At 36.6% G+C, this 26,909-nt stretch overlaps 4 protein-coding genes across 6 annotated transcripts in view; 3 read left to right on the top strand and 1 right to left on the bottom strand.

Moving 5' to 3' along the window:
• Positions 1-2,035, bottom strand: part of LOC124642235 (S phase cyclin A-associated protein in the endoplasmic reticulum) — a 65,983-nt gene extending 63,948 nt beyond the window's left edge. The window contains exon 1 of the mRNA XM_047180571.1: positions 1,727-2,035. Within this exon, the coding sequence (XP_047036527.1) occupies positions 1,727-1,811 (85 nt within the window). The 5' untranslated portion in view covers positions 1,812-2,035. The remainder of the gene's footprint in view (positions 1-1,726) is intronic.
• Positions 2,036-2,521: 486 nt separating this feature from the next.
• On the top strand, positions 2,522-6,535 carry LOC124642288 (40S ribosomal protein S11). Of its 2 annotated transcripts, none has more exons than XM_047180649.1 (4): positions 2,522-2,668; positions 3,952-4,068; positions 5,678-5,883; positions 6,392-6,535. In XM_047180649.1, the coding sequence occupies exons 1-4, from the start codon at positions 2,657-2,659 to the stop codon at positions 6,513-6,515; spliced, it is 459 nt and encodes a 152-aa protein (XP_047036605.1). In that variant the 5' UTR covers positions 2,522-2,656; the 3' UTR covers positions 6,516-6,535. The 2 variants fall into 2 exon arrangements, with proteins under 2 accessions (XP_047036605.1, XP_047036604.1); XM_047180648.1 differs by lacking the exon at positions 3,952-4,068 and adding an exon at positions 3,779-3,907 and having other exon boundaries at positions 2,555-2,668.
• A 6,683-nt stretch (positions 6,536-13,218) lies between these two features.
• Positions 13,219-13,716, top strand: LOC124642198 (MIP18 family protein galla-1). Its single transcript, XM_047180509.1, has 2 exons — positions 13,219-13,363; positions 13,445-13,716. The coding sequence occupies exons 1-2, from the start codon at positions 13,219-13,221 to the stop codon at positions 13,714-13,716; spliced, it is 417 nt and encodes a 138-aa protein (XP_047036465.1).
• On the top strand, positions 13,219-25,370 carry LOC124642243 (autophagy-related protein 13 homolog). Of its 2 annotated transcripts, XR_006985746.1 has the most exons (3): positions 13,219-13,708; positions 22,259-24,192; positions 24,422-25,370. XR_006985746.1 is itself a non-coding variant. In XM_047180586.1 (2 exons), the coding sequence occupies exon 2, from the start codon at positions 22,368-22,370 to the stop codon at positions 23,619-23,621; it is 1,254 nt and encodes a 417-aa protein (XP_047036542.1). In that variant the 5' UTR covers positions 21,902-22,029; positions 22,259-22,367; the 3' UTR covers positions 23,622-24,019. The 2 variants fall into 2 exon arrangements, 1 of the variants encoding a protein (XP_047036542.1); XM_047180586.1 differs by lacking the exons at positions 13,219-13,708; positions 24,422-25,370 and adding an exon at positions 21,902-22,029 and having other exon boundaries at positions 22,259-24,019.
• Positions 25,371-26,909: the final 1,539 nt, after the last annotated feature.

Below are 26,909 nucleotides of genomic sequence, written 5' to 3'. Positions count from 1 at the left end.
AACATATTTTCCCGATTCTACAACTTAAGAAACATTAAACTATTTCTCCACCAGTCTATCTACCGTCATTAAACAATGTACGTATTGCTATATTTTCTATGGCTGTAACTACTACTAATACTTCATTTCTATAATATAATTTCTCCTGTCAGATGTGAATCTTATGAGCTATGTATATACTTCAGTGTATTTGTCTCATAAGTTTAACCTACTACATCAGTTGTCTCTCATTTGGTTCAAATACATTAATAACATTACAAAGAAATCGTCCCACGGCAAGCCAGACTCACACACAAAGGGTCTCGTTTTCCCTTTGGGTACAAAACCTTAACAAGTAAATAATTACTTTCAAAGTTATGCTCCAGCTTTATAATCGTACAATTCATTCAACTTCCACAGTCCCTGTTCTACAACTATTTTCAGTCACCAACATATTAAAAACTAAACTAAAAGTACAGCATTAACGGCCAGTTTCTTCATCAAAAGTTAAAGTTAAAGTAATGTCTAAAGTAAAAGTAACGGTCAAATTCGTTTTTTCAAGGCTAAAGTGACAGCAAAACTAATAGAAAAATTGAATTTGACCGTTACTTTTACTTTAGACATTACTTTGACTTTTACTTTGGCTTTAACATTTGATGAAGAAACTGGCTGTAAGTAATTAATCACGAAAGCTATTTATTCTTATGAAAAACTGTTAAGTTATTCTAATTTCAAACAAATGACTAATCACGGTTTGATAGAGTAAGTCACAACTGTCTAAACAAGTTGTATTAGTCACCAATTATTCTTAGAATTAGTATGTAAATCTAAGTTGTAATACCATATTTGTAAGGTTGGGTTAGTTAAAATAACTGGTGCAAATTATAATTGTTGTGTGGTAAAACACAATTATTGTTATGTCTGGTGATTGATATTTTTTTTAGGGTGCGAGTTGGTTTGAGCATTTTTATTTCATTTTTTTATAGCAAGATGAAAGAAACAGGTATGTAATCGATTGATATCTCTTACTTACTTTCGCTAGCCCTGTGGCAAGTTATGGTCAAGCAAATTTTGTTTACCTTAGTGGTTTTTGGTTGCTATTTTAAATAGATAATCCTGTATTTATTGTAAATATGATAAATAAATTAAAAAAAAAAAAAAACAATTACATAGTTGTATAAGATCTTCATATACCCAAAAACATTAATGAATTTGATGATTTTTTCTTACCAGCTGGACTATTAGGTACATTATTTGAAGTAAAACACTTCTTACACTTAAGTGCAAAAATAACAGGTCCATTATACTGAGGAAGGCCTTGAGTATGTCATGAATCTAACTTCAAGGCTGCAGTAAGCACACACTTAAGTGCAATATTGAATAGATTCAACAAGGAAATGGGATAAGTCCATTCTTAAACATGTTAAAGTATTGCTTAGTCCAAATACTGAACACATTGTTTAACTCTAATTCAGTTTAATTTGTTTTCAATAAGAATCGGATATCAAAACAAGAAAAAAAGCTCCCAAAAACTAAACAAAACACAAAGGTATTCTTTCATTCTGCCTATTATTCTAAACACAAAGACGACATTTAGACCCATGTTTACGTTTTAAACCGCGCTTTATAAGCTAGCGGGCACTCCTTCAACGCAGCTTTTCGAAACAAATAATACCGCCCACGGGCATGAACATATCGTCTGTTTAGCATACCAACTTATGTAGCGTAATTAATAAAATGCATTTACTTGGTGTGTCCACGGCCACATGGAATGCAACGAGGTTCCGAGCCTCTCGGCCCTCCTCTTGCACGAGCTGCCTGACTTCCTCCATCGCAAATCAACCAGAAATTTTATATTTCTGGACAAAACAAAAAGGAACTGAAAACATCACTCGCGGATAGTAGTCACTTTGTGAACATCTGAATGCACTTTGAAACCGATGTGCGGTAAATGTAAAATAAAAAAATGCAATATAACAAAATTAAACAGTTAAACGTTAACAACTGGCGAAAATGCGAAAAGTAAATTAGCGAATATTTTCATAACAATTCGCCTTTTGACAGTTTCGTTTACTTGTGTGCCAAGTTTGGAAAATCAGTTGGTTTCATTCAGTGTTGGATATTTCCTTTTTGAAACTCGTAATGAAATATATATTTTTTATTTCCTTTTTTTTTGTTATAAAAAAAAGCAAGTACAAATAAAATGTATTTAATCTAAAACAACATAATAATAAGTTTCACATCGAATGAATAGTAGAATAAATGCTGCTAAGTCTACTAACCTACTACATTTAGTATATTGTCAAAAAAGTATTTTCCAAGTACTCAAATCAAAAATTAAATCCTTTTTTAGAAAATAATTTAAGACACGAGATCAAAATAAACATCACGTATATTTATTTGTTATCCTAAGATACTTCTATTTAGATAGGTGCACCTCTGTTCGTGAGGAAACCAACCCTACCAAAAGAAAGTTCATCAAGCACATAAAACACTACGAAACATAAAACATAGCCTGACAAACGACTTTTACATCAGACAAGACTTTACAAGAGTGAAATAACGTACAGAATCTTTATGAAACGGTAATAGACTTGGCAACATTTCTCTTAACAAACTTAGAAGCTTTCAGTCCTTGTAAATTGGCAACATCACCTTCTTTTCGTTGTCAAGCAAGATGGCGGATCAGGTACGTGTTGGTTTTCTGGCTAAAATAATTGAAAATAATGCTATAACAACAAGAATTTGTTCTAAAAGTGTTATAATATTGACAAAGTTCCGTTCAAATAATGTTTTGCAAGTGTAAAATGAGTGTTTTATGTGAAAATGTGGATCTGAAGATAGTGCACGTGGGAATCGGCTTTCCCAATGAAAACTCCGACATAATGTACGCTAAAATGTATTTAAATCAAAGTTTCAACGTGTTCTCGATGCCGAAATAATGTTTAACTTCAGTAGATTTACCATCCACCGATTTAAACCCGTTAACTTCCAAAAAATGAAAGTGTGTTCAATCGATAGGTTAGATCATTCATCGAGTGGTATTAAAAAATGATTTTTTAGAATTTAAATCAGGAGTACGTATTTATGCTCCAATAAAAACATTTCTCATCAAATGTGCAAGTAAATGTTAAAATAATGAAAATAACCATAATTTTTTAGGTTATGTTTACGTCTGAACTTCAGATAAAATATTGCTAGGTAATTTTACTTTTGAACTGTCGATAAAAATACATGCCGGTTTCATCACCTATAATACAATATTCGTAGAATATAACTCGAATTCCAAAAATAGTTGTCAATTAAAAAAATTCGGTATTTATCGTATATAAACTTTACGACTTCAAAATACAATGTACTTATTGTTTCCCTTGTTCTGACATTAATATGATGATACCCACACGACGGTCTTCTGACAACCATGTGACGAAGAACGTGTTCTAACCCATATTCTGATTATTGTCAGACAAGCAATAAATAATTAGAAGATGCCATATTGATTTGGCCTTGGACAGGCTATTCTTAATAACAACTAGGTAGTCTGAAGCCTAATACTAAACATCCATACAACACATAAAAAGTATTAAATGCGAGAGTTCTAGTTAATCAAGCCTTAAAGTGCAAAACATTGTCTTAAATTATGATAATGTGTGTTTATTTTACAGCAGTAGTTAGTAGTATTGCTTTTAGTTAATTAATTAGTAAACAATTTTATTCCTTTCCTATTCTTCTTTTGCCTTCACACTTTCCGTAGTTAGCTTTTTATTAGTTTAAAACTAATGCATTAATAAAATTACAGACGGAACGTTCATTCCAAAAGCAACCAACGGTTTTCTTGAACCGTAAAAAGGGTATCGGTGTGAAGCGTAGCAGGAAACCACTGAGGTACCACAAAGATGTGGGACTCGGTTTCAAAACACCTCGCGAGGTAACGCATGATGTGTGAAAACTAACGTGTTTATTTTTCCGTAGACAGAGAAAGCGTTTCAGAAGCAGGCTACGGTCTTCCTCAACAAGAAGGGAGGACTGAAGAGGAAAGACATGAGACATTCTAAGAATGTCGGTCTTGGATTTAAGACTCCGCGTGAGGTGTGGTACTTTTAGTTATGGTCGATGGGATCCAGGCTTGCAGCGGTGGTGGCTACGTTGTCTGTTTTATGCTCAATGGACTTGACAATATTACTTTTGATCTAAAACTTCTATTACATTAAAATTATGCACATCAGTTTAACATTAATATGTAGAGCTTATCTAAGCTCAAGAATATGCCTTGCTACTGCATTTATGCACATTAATGTGTAAATACAGTAGTGGGGCAAATCCTTTTTAGATAAGAACAGCTATATTCAACCTTTTTATCTCAAAGTATAATAATATAAGTAAAGTATTGTGTTTCATAAGTCAAGAAGTTGTTACTAAATTCTAAAGAGTCCATTGTTCATGAAAGCGGTTCATGTTGGTCAGGCAGACCTTGCTTTAACATGTGCATGGCTGGAATTGTCCAGTGAAAATACATTGGAACAGATCATTTTGATACTTTATACCTAAGTCCCAAAACAGTAGTATCTAACTTTATTTCTTGTAATAAATGGTAAAAAAAGTCTTATGAAAATGTCTTTAATAAAACATGATGTTTACCAATTCAGGAGCCAAATAAAAACAAAGGCTCGAGTTATAAAATGGAATCAATTACATCTTAACCACTTCACTGTCCATGATGCAGACACAATAGTTTGTATCGCATATGACTCATGGGACACGGAAGTTATTAAATTTCATTAGGTCACATACACATACTAAACCTTTCAATAATATGGACAAACTCACTCACACATAGCAAAGATGATCTGTTCCAATTCCATCAAGTGATAAGCCATTGTGTTAACTATCTGGCTAGGTGCTTTCAGTCCAACGGTGCAGGAAGGTACGGTATGCATGCTGCTCTCCATGTCATCAAGTTAACCATAGATTTAAGAACCATTACTAATGTCTTATATATTTAATTAGATGTAATTTATACAGGAAATATGTTCGAAAAAAATGTGATTTACAAGTATGAATTTTGTCAAATTTATTTTCTACAATATGTGAATTTAATAATATTTTATGTAAAAAAAATGACAGGAATATTTTCATCTCACTTTATTTGGTGCAAGTTAATTCAATTTGTGGGGGTGGCAATAACAGTCAAAAATTAAGTTACATCTATTTTCGATGGATACCTAATGTCAAAGAAATATTATTCACCTAAGCTAACTCAAAGGTGGAGGTTTAAAACTACAGGAGTAGAAAATTCAGTCTTGTTCTGACTTTAACATGATGATACCCACACGACGGTCTTCTGACGTACCATATGACGAAGAACGTGTTCTAACCCATATTCTGATTATAGTCAAACAAGCAATAAATATTTACGATTTAAAAGATGTCCAATTCATGTAACTGGCAAAGGGTAGTTATATGTAAATCCTTTGATAACTTCGGGTGTAGCAATAATAGCAAATTCTGTTAATTTGATTGAATTTCAGAAAAAGAATTTGTCGCTTATAATGCAGTTAAGTTTAGCATTTTATTGCTACATTTCGATTCAATACCAAACAAACTATAAATCATCCATTGGGCTATGGACCACTAACTTGCTTCACCACTAACCCATCATCACCCACTGCCAAATACTCAAAACAACTTCTCTCTCCAGGCGATTGAAGGCACATACATTGACAAGAAGTGTCCCTTCACCGGTAACGTGTCGATCCGTGGTCGTATCCTCACCGGAGTAGTTCAGAAGATGAAGATGCAGAGGACCATCGTCATCCGTCGTGACTACCTGCACTACCTGCCTAAGTACAACAGATTTGAGAAGCGTCACAGGAATATGTCTGTCCACTTATCTCCGTGCTTCAGGTGAGCAAATTCGGAATTTACTTAGGACAGTTCATAACTAGGTCATATTAGGTACGTTTTGGAAGCGAGTTGTCTACCGCATGTGCAGCGACTGCATGAAATCGTTAGATATCTGAGGGCGACTGTACGTGCTGCTGCTCCTGTTACAAAACGATTTCATGTAAATACATGGGTACAAGTACGTACGTTGCAGTCGGCTGTTCGATTCCAAGAACTGTATCGCAATTTTTTTTTGTCGTCACTGAAAAAATTGAGTCGCTACGTAGAACTAAACTAATTCTAGTTGTCTGCGCGTGGCGGAGTTTATATAACTACTGTTATTCAAATTAAGCCTTACTTCAGAAATAAGTCATAAAATTAAAATGATGATACTCACACGACGGTCTTCCGAACAACCATTTGACGAAAGACGTGTTTGCTTACCCAAACTCTGATTGAATACCTATAGAAACTTCTATCTACACATGAAGAACTTTTCTCTAGAACATTCCATATTTAAATGTTCCAGGGACGTGGAACTGGGAGACATCGTGACCATCGGCGAGTGCCGGCCGCTCTCCAAGACAATCCGTTTCAACGTACTCAAAGTCACGAAGGGCAAGGGCTCCAAGAAATCCTTCAAAAAGTTCTAAATAAACTTATGTTATAAGTATTTTTATTTTGTTTTTATTCATGCGAGCTATTTATCCTACCACAATTTATATAAGCTGTATATAGACTTATTTTTTATTTCCCGCCTATGGTTTCACCCACATCTCTTGGGGACCAAAGACTACAATATATACACTTAGTTGGGGACTACTCCGCACACCTAGATAAATGGGCTATCTATTTGAAATCTTTCAAATCTATACAGCAGTTTCTGAGATTTTATAAATACCTAATACCAATCTAATTATTTCTATCAACCTTCACTGTCCATCCAAATAAGGGTCAATAAATAATTCTTTGAGAAATTAGCATTGTGGAACTTCCGTACTACGTGACAAGCAACACGACCGGAACTTAAAATGTAATACAGTGCCATCTGGTAGATTTCCCACTAAATTCGATTTGCATTGACAGCTGACGTTTAGCGACATGACAAATTGTCTTTGGACTGCGTTCAGAAAAAAATAAAACGAAAATTGTAGCGTAGTATTTAAAAACCGGCCAAGTGCGAGTCGGACTCGCGCACGAAGGGCTCCGTACAATTATTTATGTACCATTATTTATAAAACGGACAAAAAAATAAACTTTGTTGTATGGGAGCCCCCCAAAATATTTATTTAATTCTTTTAATTAAATTTAATTCAATTTATTAATATTTGTTGTTATAGCGGTAACAAAAATACATCATCTGTGAAAATTTCAGCTCTCTATCACGGTTCATGATGAGCCTGGTAAAAGACGGACGGACAGAGGAGCGAAAACAATAGGGTCCCGTTTTACCCTTTGGGTACGGAACCCTAAAAAGGATGAGTCCACTCGTGACCAAAAGGCAGGCCTATACTTCGGCCAAAGTGCATTGCCATGCAGCCAACCTTTTGGGCACGATCCCCGCTGACAGCGATGCTTATGAATATTTTGACACTAAGTTTTAATTTTTCCCCCCTTTTTATTTATTTTTGTAAAACACTAGTTCTGTGAATATCTATGTAAATAGGTTTTTAATAAATACAATTGAATATTTAAATAGGTACTCGAGCAGAATCGAACCGTAATCAATGCTTAGGGCCTATGCACACCACGTTTTTTAAACGCGCCGTCGACGCGCGTTTGTAGCGATACAGACGCGATACGCACGCAAGACAGACGCAGCCTGTAGACCTTTGCACACCTGTATATATACAGACGCACGTTTGTATCGATACAGACGCGCCGGTGACGCGCGTTTGCATCGATACAAAGGACAACAAACTGCTCTGCAGGATAAAAACGCGCCGTCGATGCGCGTTTGTACGCGATGCAAACGCGCGTTTGTATCGATACAGACGCGCCGGTGCCGCGCGTTTGTATCGATACAAACGACAACAAACTGCTCTGCAGGATAAAAACGCGCCGGCGACCAGTGGCGTAGCGTGGATATCTGCCGCCCGGGGCAGTTGTCGATTTTGCCGCCCTTTCCCTATTTTTTTAACAAGTGTTACCTACTGGCCGTTTGTCATTTTTAACCGACTTCAAAAAAAGTTTTTTTTTTGTGTATCGACGTTAAAAATCATCAAATGACCCTTCCCGCTGTGGGTTAGCACCGGTGAGGAAGTGTCAGACTCTTACTGACTAAAAACCGTCGTGTTCCGTCGAAGGCCATTTATGTTCCAGAGCCGCGGTAACTCTTTCGAACAACCCGCAGCCCCGGCAGAAGAGGGAGGTTCTCAAGTAGACTTTTCTTTTATATCTTTGTTACTTGATTTCTTGAAGGTTTTAAAATTCTTTTAGGTACGCAGGCTAGCAAAGTAGGTACCTATGGCGATTATCACACTGCTCCGCATGATGCAGCGTAGCGCGTGGATGCGTTTTTTCTGTTGCTTGTAAATATCTCCGTTTGTATGGAAAACACGCATAGTCCAACACACTGAAAATGCATCCACGCGCGTTCATGCGGATCACGCGCATACACGCGGAGAAACATGCACCCCCGCGCGTAGGTGCGGGGTGAGACGCAAGGTATGGCACACTGAATCCCGCAGTGCCGCGCGTGGTTTTGAATGGGCGTGACGTGTATATTTGAAAATGGATCTCTATGAGAGCCGCCGTGCGTGAATCTACTAAACGCACCTACGCGCGTCAGTGCGCAAAAAACCCGCACGATGATGCAGATCTGCACTCCCGCAGGAACGCGCGTAGGTGCGTCGACACGCAAGATGCAGCGTGATGCGGGGCAGTGTGAAGATCACCTATAAGTATATATGAAATTGAAATAATGTAAAAAGCGGGGCTACTTTAAACTGTTTAACAAATTAATTTAATTTACGGGACTAATACTAAAACTAGTTTCCATGGAACTATACCTAAGCGTGAAATTTGGCTTGTATCTAGGTAGGTATTGCTTATAATATAACATTCAAATTTATCTAAACCAGTGGTTCTTAACCTTTTAGTAATGATGGACCACTTTAACTAAAGTTTGTCTTGCCGGGGACCACCTCGTCGGTTTACCTAAATTAGCATTCTGCTAAACGCATGTCGGCAGTTATGTAGGTAAGCAAATGCAAATAAAGAAAACTAACTTGGCTATGCAGTTTCCAAATGCGCGAGCGAAGCGAGCGCGAAATTTTTATCGGCCTTAAACCAAATATTACGTAAAATTTAGCCCAAACGTACATAACTTTTTGTTTGTCGACAGATGCAAAAATAAGGGCATATCGTTTTTGAATACGCGAGCGAAGCGAGCGCGAAATTTTTATCGGACTTAAAACAAAAATTACGTAAAATTTAGCCCAAACGTACTTAACGTTTTGTTAGTTGACAAATGCAAAAATAAGGGCCACAATATAGTTTCTGAATAAGCGAGCGAAGTGAGCGCGAAATTTTTATCGGTCTTAAACTAAATATTACGTAAAATTTAGCCCAAACGTACTTAACTTTTTGTTTGTTGACAAATGCAAAATTAAGCGCATACAGTTTCTAAATACGTGAGCGAAGCGAGAGCGAAATTTAACAAATGATATCACTTGTGGCATTGACTAACCACGCACAGTACGGAGCAAGCGGGACGCACGGTTCGGTATCGTACCTACATGTTCGGTAGGTACGATGCTTCGCCGCTTAGACGTTGATCACGTGTGTTTTAAGTACCTATAATACCTAAGTACGTTCTAAAATGTATTAGATTTAGAAATAAACTACAGTTACAAAAGAGGAAAGACCCTTTTAATGTTATTTTAATTATAACTTACAGACGTTTTCGCACATATTGTTCTAATCTAATTAATAAACTGAAACGACAATATCATAAAAAACAAATAACAGATTCTTTAAATAATTCTAAACAACTTTGGCTTAAAATAAATGACATCACTAATTATAAAAACCCTAAGGTACCTAGCACTCATCTACTACACATCACACCAAATCCAATTAACTCATTAAACCGGGTAAACCAATTCTTTGTGACCATCGGAAAAACACTTGCGGAAGAAATTATAACCCTAACTGGACAAACATCTATTTCTATCAATAACGCTAGTGCATTATATCAAAGTAACTCATTCGTGTTGCTGGAGACAGACCCGGCTGAAGTGGATAGCATACTTGGGTCGCTTGACTCAGGGTGTGCTACGGGGTGGGATGGCATACCTGTGGGGTTCCTTAAATTAGCTAGAGAATTAGTAGTTCCTCTTATTAGTCAGTTAACTAATCTGTGCTTTACTACGGGCATATTTCCTACCGCGCTTAAACGTTCTATCATAACACCGGTGCACAAGAGTGGTGACAGATGCGATGTCAACAACTATCGCCCGATATCTGTCTTACCAGCAATTTCGAAAATAATAGAAAAGATAATAAATAGAAGACTTACAAGCTATCTAAATAAATACAAAATTCTCTCTGACTCACAATATGGCTTCAGGCAGGGTCGGTCAACTCTGGATGCGGTCACTGCACTAACGTCTGAGATTGCTGATAAGGTTGATAAGGGTTATAAATGCGTTGCAGTGTTCCTTGATCTAAAAAAGGCATTTGACACCGTATCTGTTTCCATTCTTGTGCAACGACTAGAGGAAATTGGAATAAGAGGGAAGGCTCTCTCCCTTTTCGACAGTTACCTCCAGTCAAGGAGACAGCTAGTTAAAGTAGGTGACTCATGTAGCGAAGAGGAAAACATTGCATTTGGAGTTCCACAGGGCTCAGTCTTGGGCCCCCCACTGTTCCTGTTGTATATTAATGAACTCTGCAACCTACCTAACAGTGGGGGGAAAATCTTCTCTTACGCAGACGACACAGCCATAGTCTATCACGGTGAGACGTGGGAAGCTGTGTGCTATCATGCCGAGCAAGGACTAGTAGTTGTAGACAGATGGCTCAAAGCAAATCTACTTACCCTAAGCGTTCCTAAAACAAATTACATTTGCTTTTCCCCCAGTATACGGTCCAAACCAAGTGCAGAATTTAAAATTAGAATACACACATGCTCTGACTCTATAGACCAAACATGCAGTTGTCAAGTCATTAAACATGTCTCTTCCATAAGATACCTGGGAGTGATGGTCGATGAGTGTTTAAATTGGCACCCCCACATTGAGACTATCACGAAACGAGTACGTAAATTCATATGGATATTTAAAAATCTCAGGTATGTGATGCCACAGGAAACACTCAAAAGGGTCTATGTTGCGCTCACTCAATCGGTTATTGCATACTGTTTACCAGTGTGGGGAGGGGCCACTAAAACTAAACTCCTTGAGTTAGAAAGAGCCCAAAGGTCACTTCTCAAAGTAATACACTGTAAACCATATAGATATCCCACATTCGATCTTTACAGAGAAAGTGGCCTACTCTCAGTACGGAAATTATATTATCTAATTACTACCTTATATTTACAAAAATCTATTCCACCTAGTCGAGATGGACGGGAAAGAAGAAGGGATGCAGTGGCTTACTCCCCAAGGGTCAGAACCACCTTCGCCCAGCGCCAATACGCAACCCAATCAGCCTACATCTACAATAAAATTAACACTAAGCTACGGTTCCACAATGAGCCTGCATTCGTGACTAAAAAGTTATTAACTGAGTGGCTAAAAACACTCACCTACGAGGAGACTGAACTTATTTTGAACAGACTTCAGTAAGCGATTTTTTACTATACATACATTTAATGAAGACACGCACACATACGACACATAACATAATAGGCAAACACACTTACGTTCCACACACATACACACTTACACACACACACTCACACACGCACACACACACAATCACTTTAAACACAAAGAGCTGCTGCTACTCAAAATCTAAGATTAAGATTAAGATTTTTGCTTCATATTTTAAGTTTATTTTTTAATTTTACTTTTACTTTATTTTGTCTGTATTTACTTTTAAGTCTTCAATTGTAAAACCTAGTCTCAATTTTGCTACATAAGGGAAAGAGCGAGATAGCCCCAACACAAGTATTATTAATTACTTACTGGGGTTGTCTCATTTATAAAATTATTGTGACAGTTTGAGACAAATAAACATTTTTCATTTTTCATTTTTCATTTCAAGTACCAAATTTTAACAATAATTAATTTTAAGTTTAAAAAGTTTCAACTTTCTTGTTTAATGTTTTGTTATTGTTAGACAGTTTTATGTAGCGGCGCAGATACTAGTTGCGAACAATTTTTTTTTTTAATTGGGTAAATTTTGCCGCCCCCTAAAAGCTGCCGCCCGGGGAATTTGCCGACCCTGCCCGCCCCCCCCCCCCCCACGCTACGCCACTGCCGCTACGTCGACGCGCGTTCCCAAAACGCGCGTCGACGGCGCGTTTAAAAAACGTGGTGTGCATAGGCCCTTACGCACATCTCGTATCTATCAGCCAGTTTAAACTTGTTCAATTTTAATCTAGTGTCTAAACGAGTACTGTATGTACTGTGTGTCTAAATGAGTACTGTGTGTAATGTGTGAATGTACAACATTATTTGCGTAAAACAAAATTGTTATTTTAAAATGAACTATGTACCTACATCTATACTGTAGCTTGTACAGTTCAAATAATTATCATTCTATTTTAGCAGCTCTAACCAACTATCGTATCTGGAAGAGCTCGTGGTTAAGTCAAAAAGCTAGGCAGAATGTATGATGATAGAGGTAGCATCTGATTCTTGGACGACTCATAGTGTCATCATCAGACATACCTACACAATACAACTTACCTCCTTAATTGTATTTTTTTTGTCTAGAATTTACGCAGATTATTTGAGAAGCTCTTTACACACCTTGTATACTCATGTTTTACAAATAAAATATCTTTATATTTAGGAAGCCAGTAAAGAAATGAAAAGTTCTCGCAGTATACTCAAAAACTTTTATTCAAATTAGGCTGATAAATCAGCACTTTTCGAACATCAATCAAAAACAAAAGACAGGCCCCAAAACGCCCGCCTTCCACCACTTCCTACGTGTTTTATATTATATGAAAAGCTCTATGTAGAGGTATTGATTCAAAACTGTTGATTGAGAAGTATGGGTAGATGAAATTGCGGTGCACAGCTAGTATTTTCAAAAGCGGAGCTAGCATGAACGCATCCATAATCAAAATTATCCATAGACAATTTACGGGTAAATAACAAGCTCCAACATAACAAACATGTCCGACTTGTGACTTGACTGTGATCCAGTGAAATATAATATCGCTACCAAACCAACGATATGATATCGTTCTTCTCAAAACTCTCTTTGAATAACTCACAAAAACAAACAGTGGAGCTCGCGAAGCCTGCTTATATGGACAAAAGTGCGACCCTACAGGAGTTAGGATATAAAGATGAGAACGACCTGAAAGAGACAATATACGGTTTGTTTTGATCAGTTTTCGTGTTGTTTTGGACTAATTGGGTTGGTTGTTGTGGCTTTAACGTGTGTGTTGGTGTTTTAGACTTTTTGCGGACGATACGGGACCCTGAAAAGCCGAGTACACTTGAAGATTTAAAGGTGGTTTATGAAGAAGGGATTTTTGTGAAGGAGCCTACAGCTGATAAAGTTCCCGTGTTGCGAGTGGAATACAATCCGACAGTGCCCCACTGTTCGCTGGCGACGCTCATCGGGCTGTGCATACGGATCAAGATACAGCGATCTATACACCATCCTGTCAAATTGGATATTTATATCAAGAAAGGCGCACATACCACTGAAGATGAAAGTAAGTAAATCAGATTAATATCTTTTGTAAACAAATTCGTATTTATTTTTTGTGGCAGACTAAAGCCTTAAGTTGACAAATATTTCCCTAAAATAACTTAAAAATATGATAATTAGATGACATGACAACATTTATCACCCATTGTAGTCAAACAAAGAAATAAAATGCTTCCTTCCTATTTCTTTTCTAGGAGCATCTATTTCTATACATAATATAATAGTGTTCTTTGCTACAATGTTTTATATCATCCTACTTTGTATGACCTTGTTTGTTTCTTATTATTATTAAAACAAACAACTGACTATGGCAATAACCTTGGTGTTATATGGCAAAAAATATAAATTTCTTGCACATGTATAAACTGTTTAAATCCCCACAATAAAATTGAAAATAAAAAAAACATTTAGCATGAATATATTTTTTAAAAAAGTAAATGAATAATTAGTAGGTAATGTCTTCACTCAAGTAATATGATTTAAAACATTTAGCATGAATAAAAATATTTGAAAAGTAAATAATTAGCAATCTCTTCACTTAAGTAATATGATTTATTTAATTAAAATGAATTCAGTTATATACACACTAAACTTGGCTGTAGAGTAATCAGTAAAAGTTATTCAACTATGAACTAATATTTAATATTAATAGTTAATATTTAGTTATATAGTAGTTAATATTTACCATACATAAATTTTGGAAACATTAGAAAAACCATAGTATATATGGGACAACCTTTAAAAAGTTTATGTAAAAAAATAGACATTACATAATAAGTGTCTTCATGTCACTCGGTTAAAAACAGATAACAATGGAATTTCCCCAATTGTCCGTCTGCATATTATTATGTTCCAAAAGAGGACAAATATTTAACTGGTGAATCATACTCATTCATGTCGAGCCAACTGTGGCCTAAATTAGTATTATTGTTAGTTACAAGCATCCATGTCATGTAAGAATTTGATGAATTCATTTTGTGTATCAATTTTGCACCTGCAGTGTCACCAATACCGTGGTAGTCTCTAACCCCACACAGATAAAAAAAATGCCTATGTGTTAATCTGGGGGGTCAACTGTCAACTGTCAACACGCGCGAAAGTGCTGTTGGAGATTTAAGTGACTCTAAGTGTAAAACTGTCCAAATCTATGTGAAGTAGTGATAAATACATTCTGTAGTCAGTGTTTTCTATGTGACATTGTTAGTGACACAAAGTGATCAGTGATTAAAGCAGAAAACTGTGTCCAAAATCCTTGAGTGACAATCACCTCTTAAAAATTTTCTAAAACCACCCTCATAAAATTTTATAATTATTGTCTTCACTATGACAATATGTCATCTGACATTTGGTAGTGTTGTAATATAAATAATATTTGAAATTCCACCATGAGCTCCGAAAATGGTAGAAATTTAGTGGGACCGGGGAACCACTCCCCAAATCAAAAAAAATCTCCACCTATGCCTCAGGTGTGTGCGACCGCTTCCAACAACAACAAAAAGGCCTTGACTCAACAAGTGTTTCACCCTTCTCTCTTCAACAAACAGAGAGCGAATTCAACAACAACAGTTCCCAGTATGCTTAATTCGAGCACAACATCGAATCAGACTGTAAAAGAAGGTTTGGATACACCGTCTCACACAGAAAAGCAACCTCCTGCTTGGCAGCGTGTGCTCTCATCAAAAAAGCGTAAGGTCTCCGAACTATCTCCTCCCAGTGCAAGTACCTCTGCAAACAGATTTGCTAATCTACCCGTTGACATAACGGAAGATGAGGATATTCAGCCTTTTCCAACTAATAGACCTCCGCCAATCATACTCTACGGGATTGAGGACGTTAATGAACTTACAAAACTGATAGAACCAATCGTAAGCCCTGCAGAGTTTAAATTCAAGGTTGTCAACAAAAATCTTCTTCGTGTCATGGTTAATTCAACAGAGAGCTACAAGCAAGTTATTAACATAATAAGAGACAACGGACTTATTGGGCATACATTTACACCGAAAGATAAGAAGTGTTACCGCTTTGTAATTAAAGATCTGCATCACACCACCCCACACCAAGCGATAAAAGAAGTAGTTGAATCCTCGAACAACAAAGTAGTTGGCGAGATAATCAATGCTCGCTATGGCCCTGACAAAATACCTACATCCACTTTCTTTGTAAACGTTGAACAAAGCATCCACAACCGAAATATCCAAAACATACAGTACATTTTTAACCAAAAAGTTAAAATAGAACATCCCCGCAAATCCAAAACCATTGTTCAGTGTCAGAGGTGCCAACAATATGGGCACTCTAAGAACAACTGCATGAGGCCACATAGGTGCGTTAAATGTGCTGAATCTCACAGGACTTCGGAATGCCCTAAGACTGACCGCAATACTCCTGCAAAATGTGCTCTTTGTCATGGCGCTCACCCGGCAAACTACAAGGGCTGCGAAGTTTATAAGGAGATACTCGCTAGAAGATCAAGCAAACAATCGGAGCATATTGCCAAAAGGAATCCGCAGGCAGCTATCGGCCATAACAAGCAGTCTCCGACGGATCCATCTAATAATACATTAGATCTTATCAAAGCACAACGAACAAACACAGACCCTAACCGTAAACCAATGAGTTACGCTGACATGTTGAAAGCTAAAACACCTGAACAAGAAGCTGATACTTCAACAAGTAATAGAATCGAACAAATGCTTTTAAAACAATCTTCAATGTTTGAACTTCTCCTCCAACAGATGAGTACCCTTATTAGTCTCATGACAACACTACTGTCCAAGTCAACAAAATGACATCATTAAAGATTGCTACCTGGAACCTAGATGGACTAGCTCCAAATAAATATGAGGTTGAAGTACTTCTCCACACCCACAACATAGACATCCTACTTGTATCAGAAACCCACCTTACCGCGAAAACATGCATCAAGATACAAAACTATAATATATATGCCACTAACCACCCAGATGGTACTGGACATGCTGGAGCAGCCATCATAGTACGATCATGTATTCAACACCAAGAGCATCCACAGTTCAGAAAAGAGCACATACAAGCAGCTACTATAGGTATAGCAGATCGTAATGGCACTTTTAATGTGTCTGCCATATATTGCCCGCCTAAACATAAAATCATAAAAGAGCAGTATGATGAACTGTTTGACCATCTAGGTACACGGTTTATAGCTGGAGGAGACTGGAATGCCAAAAACATCCACTGGGCGTCTAGACTCACGAATACCAGAGGAAGAGAGCTTAAGAAAAGTTTGGATGAAAATAACCTCACAACAATTTCGACGGCAGAGCCCACGAACTGGCCAAGTGATCCAAACAAACTACCTGACGTTATTGACTTCTTCGTAGTAAAAGGATTGTCTCGACTCTTTCATCAGATCGAAACATGCCTCGATGCCTCATCCAATCATGTCCCGGTTATTCTGACTATTGGCACAACTGCTCTAAATATTGGAAGGACCCTAAAATTATACAACAGGCGCACTGACTGGAATGCTTTTCGAGAGTTGCTTACCGAGCGGCTTGATCTTAATATATCCCTAAAAACCGAGGATGATATTGAAAATGCAGTAAAAAATCTTACCGCCGGAATTCAGGAGTGTTGTTGGAAGTGTACGCCAGAGATAGCTGAAAGACCACCTCAAAGTAAAGTGTACTCGGAAACCATACGAGCCAAAATTCTGGAGAAACGAAGACTAAGACGAGTGTGGCACACAAGTAGACATCCGGATGACAAAAGAGCGTTCAATAGAGCAATCCACGAACTTAAACATCTCATATGTGAAGCTAACGACATGGCGATGCAAACATATCTGGAAGGCCTATCAGCTACTAAAGTAACCAATTACTCGTTGTGGAAAGCATCCAAAAATCTGAAACGACCACTCTACCACAAGCCACCACTTCGAAAAAGTGATCTCAGCTGGGCCAAATCCAGTCTAAGTAAGGCGGAAACTTTTGCGAGTCACCTCAGTCAGGTTTTCCAACCAAATAAAGCAAATCCGAACACAGATGAGACAGATATCGACGTTGTCTTAAATCAGGACCTTCAACTCGATCTACCTCTAAATTCAATATCTCCTAGAGAGATCTACAGATATATTAAGTTGATGGATAACAACAAAGCCCCAGGATTTGATCTAGTCGACAAAAAAGTTTTGGAAGAACTGCCTCGCAAAGGAATAGTTTATATTACCATTCTAGCCAACGCAATGTTAAGAGTAGGTTATTTCCCTGAACTCTGGAAAGTATCTCAAATTATAATGATACATAAACCCGGCAAACCTGTCCACGAAGTAACATCGTACCGGCCAATCAGCTTACTGCCGGTTATGTCTAAGATGTTTGAAAAGTGCTTGCTACACAGACTCACCACTGCCCTTGCAGAAAAATCAGTCATACCTGACCATCAGTTTGGATTTCGGAAGGAACATGCCACTATAGAACAAGTGCATAGAGTATGCAAAACAGTGAGGAAGTCGTTTGAAAAGGGAGAATACTGCTCAGCGGCTTTTCTTGATATCCAACAGGCTTTTGATAGGGTGTGGCATAAGGGATTATTTTATAAAATAAAGAACATATTACCTCACACATTTTATGCCATTCTAAAGTCGTACCTATCTAATAGACTCTTCCAGGTACGAGAGAACGATTGTACCTCAAAGTTTTACAATATATCTGCAGGAGTGCCACAGGGGTCAGTGCTGGGACCAGTTCTGTACACTCTCTACACATCGGATTTACCACAGGGCTCTGGGGTTACAATTGCAACATTCGCCGATGACACAGCCTTACTCACTTCGAGCAAGTGTCCCATCCAAGCTTCGCAGATACTCCAAAGGGAACTAAATGTGATGGAGAAATGGCTAGGAAAATGGAGAATTGCTGCAAGTGTGTCTAAATCAGTGCATGTCACATTCTCTCTGCGCAAGGAAAATTGTGCTCCAGTGACTTTAAATGGAATGCAACTACCACACCACACAACAGTTAAATACCTGGGGATGCATCTAGACCGCAAACTCACATGGCATAAACACATCCAGACAAAAAGAGAGGAGATAAAATCCAAATACAGGGACCTACATTGGTTACTAGGCAGGAACTCTAAACTGGCTGTAGATAACAAGCTCTTGATCTATAAATCAATTCTCAAGCCCATATGGACATATGGGATACAACTATGGGGAGCCGCCAGCGACTCCAATAAGATGATCATACAAAGGGTGCAAAACTACATCTTAAAACAAATATCAAATGCACCCTGGTTTAGCAGAATGTCAGATGTTCACGAAGTACTGGGCATACCGATGGTGAAAGAGGAAGTGAATCTTCATGCTGCCAGTTACAAAATTAGACTTCAGAAGCACCCAAACCAACTTGCGGGGCAGCTTACAATACCTGAGACCATTCGTCGGCTAAAAAAGCGGCGAGATATCTTCGACATTTAGTTTACTAAATAAAAGAAAGGTCCTGCTCTACTGGGAGTAGTGACCTACCCGCCACTTAAACTTCACCTTATCTGCTTATAGTCAGAAGACTGATCGCATGATTGCAAAAGGAAAAAAAAAAAAAAAAAAAAAAAAAAAATGTGTTAATCTGGATGGCAATCAATATATAATGACTGGCGTGACTTATTTTCTTATATTACTAATAAATATTTATGTGTCAGTCATAGATCATTTAATTCAGCCATTCAGCTAAAGCATGATTAAGTTGCACACAAACTTCCTTATTATATTAGCAGCAATTTATGTATAGGATTTTTGTTTCATGGCAAAGCTTCATTAAAATAAAACAATTGTTTAATAAATCTTTCATAACTTAACTATTATTACTTCTTTCAATAGTAGCAGACAAACAATTGAGCTGATATAACTATTACAAAGCTCAGATTTAATAATACTTACATGCAAATGACTTTATTGAACTTATTTATCTAGCTAGTAACAGTTATTTATTATAAAAATGCTCAACTTTCCTAAGAGGTATTATTAATGCTAATTTATGAAGTAACATTGTTGTAATCTCTTAAACTGAGAACGGTAATGTATAAACATCAAAGCCACAAACTAATAAAATGTGATAGTAGAAGTACTAAGCTTCTATGTCATGTCAAATTAGCTGTTTTCCTGCGGTATCACCCGCGTCCCGTGGGAAATACTGCACTTACAGGGATAAAATATAGCCATATATATAAAATGTTACTCGGAAAAAGTGTCTCTTTCCAACAGTGACATAATTTTTCAAATCATTTTAGTAATTTCGGAGCCTTCAGACTAAAGTTAGAAACAAACAAAAAATTACAGATTATAGAAATTGGGCTCTCAAATATTGTGCAATGCACATGCAGCAAATTGAATTTACTGACGCATCAAATTCTTAAGAACAATAAATTATTTCATCATATTGCTTATCATATGTGACAAAATTCATGTATGCAAAAAATATTGTAAACAACACTGTTCTAGATTTCATATTTGTTGTAACAGCTTGCAATATCAGATATTTACAATTTTGGATTACTCATAGGGTACTATTGGCCTCTACATACAAAATTATGTATTCAAACTAAGTATGAATTACTGATCATAATTCTAATAGTCCTGTTAGATAGTCATGATAAATATGAGGTTCTAAAGAATACCTACTAATCATACTTTTAAAAATGATAAATATATGATTACACTTTGTTGCAAAAAAATTGAGTACATGCACTTAATTTAAATACATTTTTATTGTAATGATTTAATGGATTATAGTGTGTATCATTTAGAATCTCAATTCTTGATACATAAAAAACATGGGTACACTCTTTGTTTTTCGTGCACATTGTTATTGAAATTATCTAAGTGCCAGATAACAGATAGTGTTGGACAAATATTTATAGAGTGCTGTAATATCTTCACTTTGATACCGAACATAACAAGGTTATTGAAACAAGATACATATTGATACAGAAATATATAAGTGGACGAGTCTGGACGATTCTGTTTGCCTTCGTCACTTTCGGTTTTTTCCACCGAATTATTCTACTTTTACAGGTCATTCGCCCATATCGGGTTTGGTTGATAACCCAAACATTCATAAATATTTATATTTTCTTATTTGTAAGTTCTGCAGTTGTGAATTTAGAAGCTGCTCCCATATCTAATAGTTGCTTGCTCATATCTTTACCTACGAGTCGCGGGCGACAGCTTATCTTAACAATTCAATTCAAACTATCTTTTCTATTGATATTTTATCCTTAGTAACATCTGCGGGTAATCTTAAAGTAACAATAATCTTCGTAATCCTTGCAGCTATTCTCCGAAATCTATCAATATTTACACAAAGCATAGCATCATAATATTACCCGTCCATTGTTCATTTTCTCCAGATAATAAGTACAAGCTCAATTGACTTTCCAAAATACTTGTTTAGATAATTTATAATGACTTATGACTTAGATAAGCAAATGTCCGATAAACAAGACAAGCTGATTTGCATAATGCGAAATATTCTAGATGTTGTTGTTGCTTAGAGATGATAATTAGGTCTGCAACGGCAGATAGTGACAACTGCATGTGGTTGACCTCTAATCTTTCTATTTATATCACATCTTGATGATTTCCCAGTTCAAGGGTCAGATTGTATGCTATCTTACTACAGTTTTAAACATTTCTACTCTTGCTCCATATAAGCTAGACCACGTAGTACTTTAGAGAAGAAAAACAAGATACTATCAGTAGCTATAATCATTCTTCGATGACCTCCAAGAATTTGGGCCAATGTCAGATCTATATTATGTAAAGTTATTTTTGAAAACAATTACTTGTAAAGCCGTTTAAATACTACGTCATTAGCAATTAGGAAGGATGACTAGCATTAACTTTATTATCTAGTAACATCCAAAAAGAGATTCCGTCATGAAGTTTACTCAAGTGACTATTTACTTGCTGCGGGATTGTTCGAAATAGTTACCGCGGCCCTGGTACATAAAAGGTCTACGACGGAACACGACGGTTTTTAGCCAGTAAGAGTTTGACACTCCCTCACCACTGCTAACCCACAGCGGGAGGGGTCATTTGATGATTTTTTAAGTTGGTAAAAAAAAAGTAACTATTTACTTCTGTGTTACATCTCGAATCTCTGGTTAAATCCGGTTTGTTAAACATATGTTTGAACTTAAACCGGTCTAGACGGCTCTCAGTCTATTTATAATTAGACAGTAACCTTCACGCTGCAGCCTAGGACCGCAGTGTTTGCAGTTATGTAACGTCATAAATTAGCAAAGAATGCACTGATAACTGCTCTGTACAACTGTTTTGATAAAAGGGTTAGATCATTGTTTACTCTTATTTTTTTCTTTTACATATACCTAATATGAGCACCTACAGTTTTGTATAAAAAAATTAAGAAGCTCATTTTTGTTGGAACAACGATAGACGGTGCTTTTATTTTCATGTCATCGGTAATAAATTTATTTCTAGTCTTAGGATAAGTCTTATCGCTGGAATGGTTTGTACTATGTATTGTTAATAACATCATAATTTCTCTTGTTACAGTCAACAAACAAATCAACGACAAAGAAAGGATCGCCGCCGCAATGGAGAATCCGAACTTGAGGAATCTCGTTGAAAACTGCATCGCTGACGAGGAATAAATACTAGCACAATGGCGCCCGACGCAGCATTCTCAAACATAAGCGACAAAAACGAATTCACAAAGTTCACCAAATTCTTAGCGTATAAAGGTGTTCAGGTTATAGTAGAATCAAGGAAAGGGGTTAAAATAGAACCGAATAGTAAACCGCAATCGTCAGATACAGATTGGTTCAACCTCCAAATACCAGACACTCCTGAGGTCAACCAAGCAACTAAGAATGCTCTTCCTTCTGATAGAGTTCTTGAGACCATCCGCTCACAGCTACACGTCGAAATATCTGTACAAACTGAAGATGGAGATGAAATGGTACTCGAATTATGGACTCTGGAATTAGACGAGACTCAATTTGACACCTCGTTGAAAGCAATGAACACAGTATATTTCCGTATGGGGATCTTATTGAAGTCTCTAATCACAGTCACGAGAATAACTCCCGCATATCATTTGTCGAGGAAACAGAGAACAGAGTCTTTTACAATATTCTATAGAGTTTACAATGGAGAACCAAAAATGAAAGCTTTAGGTGAATCTGTTAAGAAAATACAGGCTGGGATGCTGAAGACTCCTTTAGGAGCTATATGCTTCTCAGTTTCATACAGAACCAACTTTTCCATATCTCCAAATAGAACGGAGAAAAACAAATTGCTCTTACTAAAGAGCGACCACTTCGAACTAAGTCCAAAACACGTAATTTTCGAGTCGAAAAAAAAGAAGGATCCAAAAAAGGAACCTAAGCCTTTTGGTCCCGTTGATTTGAATAGGCCCTTACGTTTAGCTGCCTTTGTCGATGAAAACGTCATAAAGCAAGCATTTGACGACTTTTTCACTAAGATCCCTGTACCCAAAGGTAGGAAACGACCAAAAACTCCACTCAGGACTAGCCCTATAGAGCTCAAAAGTACTCAAGAGCTAGATATCACGACGTTATCCAAAAGTCCGACATCTTTAGAAATGCCGCCAAAAAAGTTCTCAGGGTTCAGAAATGAGAACGAACCACCATTGAAACTTCTTCACTTTCCTTTCGCTGATCACCACCCAATCAGAGAGCTTGCGGAGTTTTACAAGGACTTCTTCAACGCTCCACATTTGAAATTAGCCGACGATCTTGTCCGATCGAAGTCGAGAAGTCCCGAATCGGTGAAGGAGATGGAACTGGCCAGCGAGGATTTGTCAAAAGATCTGGAGTTGTATGAGAACTCTGTGCTGGAATTTGATGAGTTGCTTGCTGATATGTGTAGATCGGCCGAATGGAGTGGGAATTGAGGGAACAAAGTATTGCCACAAAATGTCGGTATGGCTCTGATCCTATTGAGTATATAAGCCTACACAAAAACTACCAGAATGGTTAAAATTGAAGAGAATTTCACTGTCAAAGGTGTGGAGATGTTCCATATTTTGTGGCACAAATGAAGGTTGAAGACTGATTTATCTGGACGATTTTATAGTTTCGAATATAAGGGATGGAGTGATTGACAATGGACTGTGTATGATTTTGTTTCACTGAACTGAACTATATTACAAAGTGTTTATCAATGATGTTGTAAATAGTAATAGCTGGTCTAATGAGTTTTGCTAAGATGTTATGTTTTACGTAAAATATTCTATAATGTTCAATGTATGTGTACACAAACAATAGAAATATATAACAATAGACTCTGAAATTGTAATTTATTCTGATAATATTAAGATTGCCTTAAATGTCGCGTAATTTATAATTACACTGCTCTCCATAATTGATGTCTATGAAATTATCACTACATGTTGTCAATGTTTACTTAATTTTATTTTGTTTCGGTGTATGGTTCCAAAAATGCAGCAAAACCTGCTCAATATTATAGTTCGGCCATTCAGAGAATGCGTTCCTGACACGTCGCGATTGAACTGACGACGTAACTTTGCAATGGCGTTGCAGTTACGATAAAAATATTTTTGCTGGTTGTTTACCGTTTTAACAATTGAGGAGCATTAAAACAACATTATTATATCAATAATCAATGAATGTTATTACGTCGTCAGTTCAATCGCGACGTGTCAGGAACGCATTCTCTGAATGGCCGAACTATAGTTGTATATATTTGTTTAATATATATTTTAGTTTGCCACGTTTTCCACTTATTTTTAATTTACCTATTATACTTTTAGTGCCTAACAAGGTAACTGGGATGGTTCACACCAAAAATAGTCGACTGATTGAGAGTAGGTTCATTTTATGGAGTCTCAGTAGAAACTCCAGAATTTGTGATTAGATTTTTGTGCCTTGTGAAGAAGTATGGGAAATCTCGGGTTTTGCATTGAGAGAGATTTGTTACTTGGTGTGAACCGACCTTAAATGTGTTATCGGGAAATAAAATGGACCGACTGATTTTCTCGTTCCATTGGTTTGTAATAGACTAAACAACGAAAATAATGGGGTAGCAGAGAAAAAGATGAATTCAGGTTCAGGTTTTTAAGTAAGAACAAGATTAAAAAGACTCCTCTCTGTCTGCTCTCTCTTTCTTTTGGTTTTTATAAGAATTCAGCTCACTCACAAGAAGTTACCTATCTATTTCAGTGGTTATTCTTTGGATGACTGCTGTAAATAATAACTGAGTCATTGCTGAAAAGTAAACAGTTTAATTCTCTTTCAATTAATTTCAATAAAGCAATTTAAGCCACAAAAAATATTGCTTTTAGCTGAGTGGATTTTTTTGCTTCCAAGTGTAATGTAATTTGTTTTGATCACCATTTTCCGATTTGACTGATAATAACATGTTTTTAGAGTTCCTTATTTTACTGTAAATAGATTTTTATTATAATTAATAATGGTTTAATTTCGTATTCCTAATTATTGTAACTTGTGGTACAAACTTGAGTTTTGCTAAAAAAATGAAATAGCAAAACAAATTCAAAATGTTTTACTGTGAATGAATAACTAAAGATTTTTAGTTTAAATCGTAGAATTAATTTGCTCACGTTATTTTTTGTAGATAGATAATGGTATAAAATCTATGAATAAAGATATTTACCAATTCATTATTGGAGTTTTCTTTTCCATATTTTATCAGATTTTTTTCGACTGAAAAAGTTCATTTAGAAGGACTATGTAATGCTTCTACGACTTCGACTACTGCTGTGTACCGATGTGGAATCCCTTAGATTTTATTTCACTAGTACCACAATTTTCAAAAGTTGCCCTCAATTCTTCAGGGTTTCCATCATCCGATCCGAAACCGATAACAACGGGACCTAACTGCGATAATATAAATAAATTATTTTTCAAAACTCGGGGTAACAAAAGAACCCTCCTACTTTGTCTTGAAGTCGGTTGAAAACGTTCCGTTTGCGATTTATGTCTGAGATTAGGCTGTTTGCATGGGCGCATTTTACATAAGTCCGTAAAACGCCAGCAAGTTACTATGAGTTGCGTTCAGTAAAAATCACAGTACCCCAAAACCTTTCACCATTTCCTAATGTTATGGGTGGAAAAAAATTGGGATAGAGGCAGGAGAATCAAGCTTACTTTATTTCAAACAGACTGATATTTTCGTCAGGGGCCCGATTCTCCTAATTTTACTTAAGCGACCTTCGATTGACGTTCGACTCGATTCGACTGAGATCCAATCCCGACTCGATTACGATTGAAGCGTATGTGGCATTCCGCTATTTTTTCTTTGAAATAAGCCTTTTTATCCTTTCTGTCATTCAATAATGAATCATTTTGTCTGCAAATGATTTACGATTGCAAAATGATTGTACAGCAAACTACCGTATAGACCAAAATCATCAAAATAGCAGACCAATCGCACACCAATCAAATGTCAATCGAATACGATTGGTCTTTTATTAGTAGCAGAATGCCCGATATGGTTAAAACTGTTATTACGATCATATTGCGATTCGATTTCTATTCGATTTTGACATTATTAACTTAGGAGAATCGGGGCCCAGGATTCTCATGATCGAAAGCTTTTTTATAGCATAGACGAAAGAAAGAAACATTTATTTATACAGGGTTACTTGTAAGTAGACCGCATCCTTTCATGAGGTGATAGTATAGGTCAATACGGACAAATTTGACCATGGGATACACTGGGCAAAAGTTAACCCGTTTCAAGATAATCGAATTTCAAAATCAGTCGTTTAGGTACACGTATAAATTTTTATTATTAGTCAAAAGTCTCGTTTTTGTGGATTTTTGTATGTTTTTGGATAGAAGATGAATCACTTCATAATAACAAACCATAAAACTGTACAAATCACAGAGCAAATTATAGCGAACAGCAAGTACTTTTTAGTACCTAGCCATTTTCTCAAAAATATTACTCTTCATTTTTTTGTGCAGAATACTTAAAAAACATCTACATTTATCTAGTTATGCAAAAAGGCACAAAACACACACAAATCCGCAAAAACGAGACTTTTAACTAATAATAAAAATTTATACGTGTACCTAGACGACTTGTTAATAATAATAATAATAACCCCCCCGTGGGGCCACCTTGACGTGGTGGGGGGGCTTAGAGGAGGCATGAGCATTTAATATAGAGGTCGTAACACCTAGACCCAACCCTG

This window comes from Helicoverpa zea, chromosome 24 (assembly GCF_022581195.2).
Source record: "Helicoverpa zea isolate HzStark_Cry1AcR chromosome 24, ilHelZeax1.1, whole genome shotgun sequence".
Classification (NCBI taxonomy): domain Eukaryota; kingdom Metazoa; phylum Arthropoda; class Insecta; order Lepidoptera; family Noctuidae; genus Helicoverpa; species Helicoverpa zea.
Note: the sequence above shows the minus strand (reverse complement) of the source record. Positions and strands in the feature narration are given on the sequence as shown.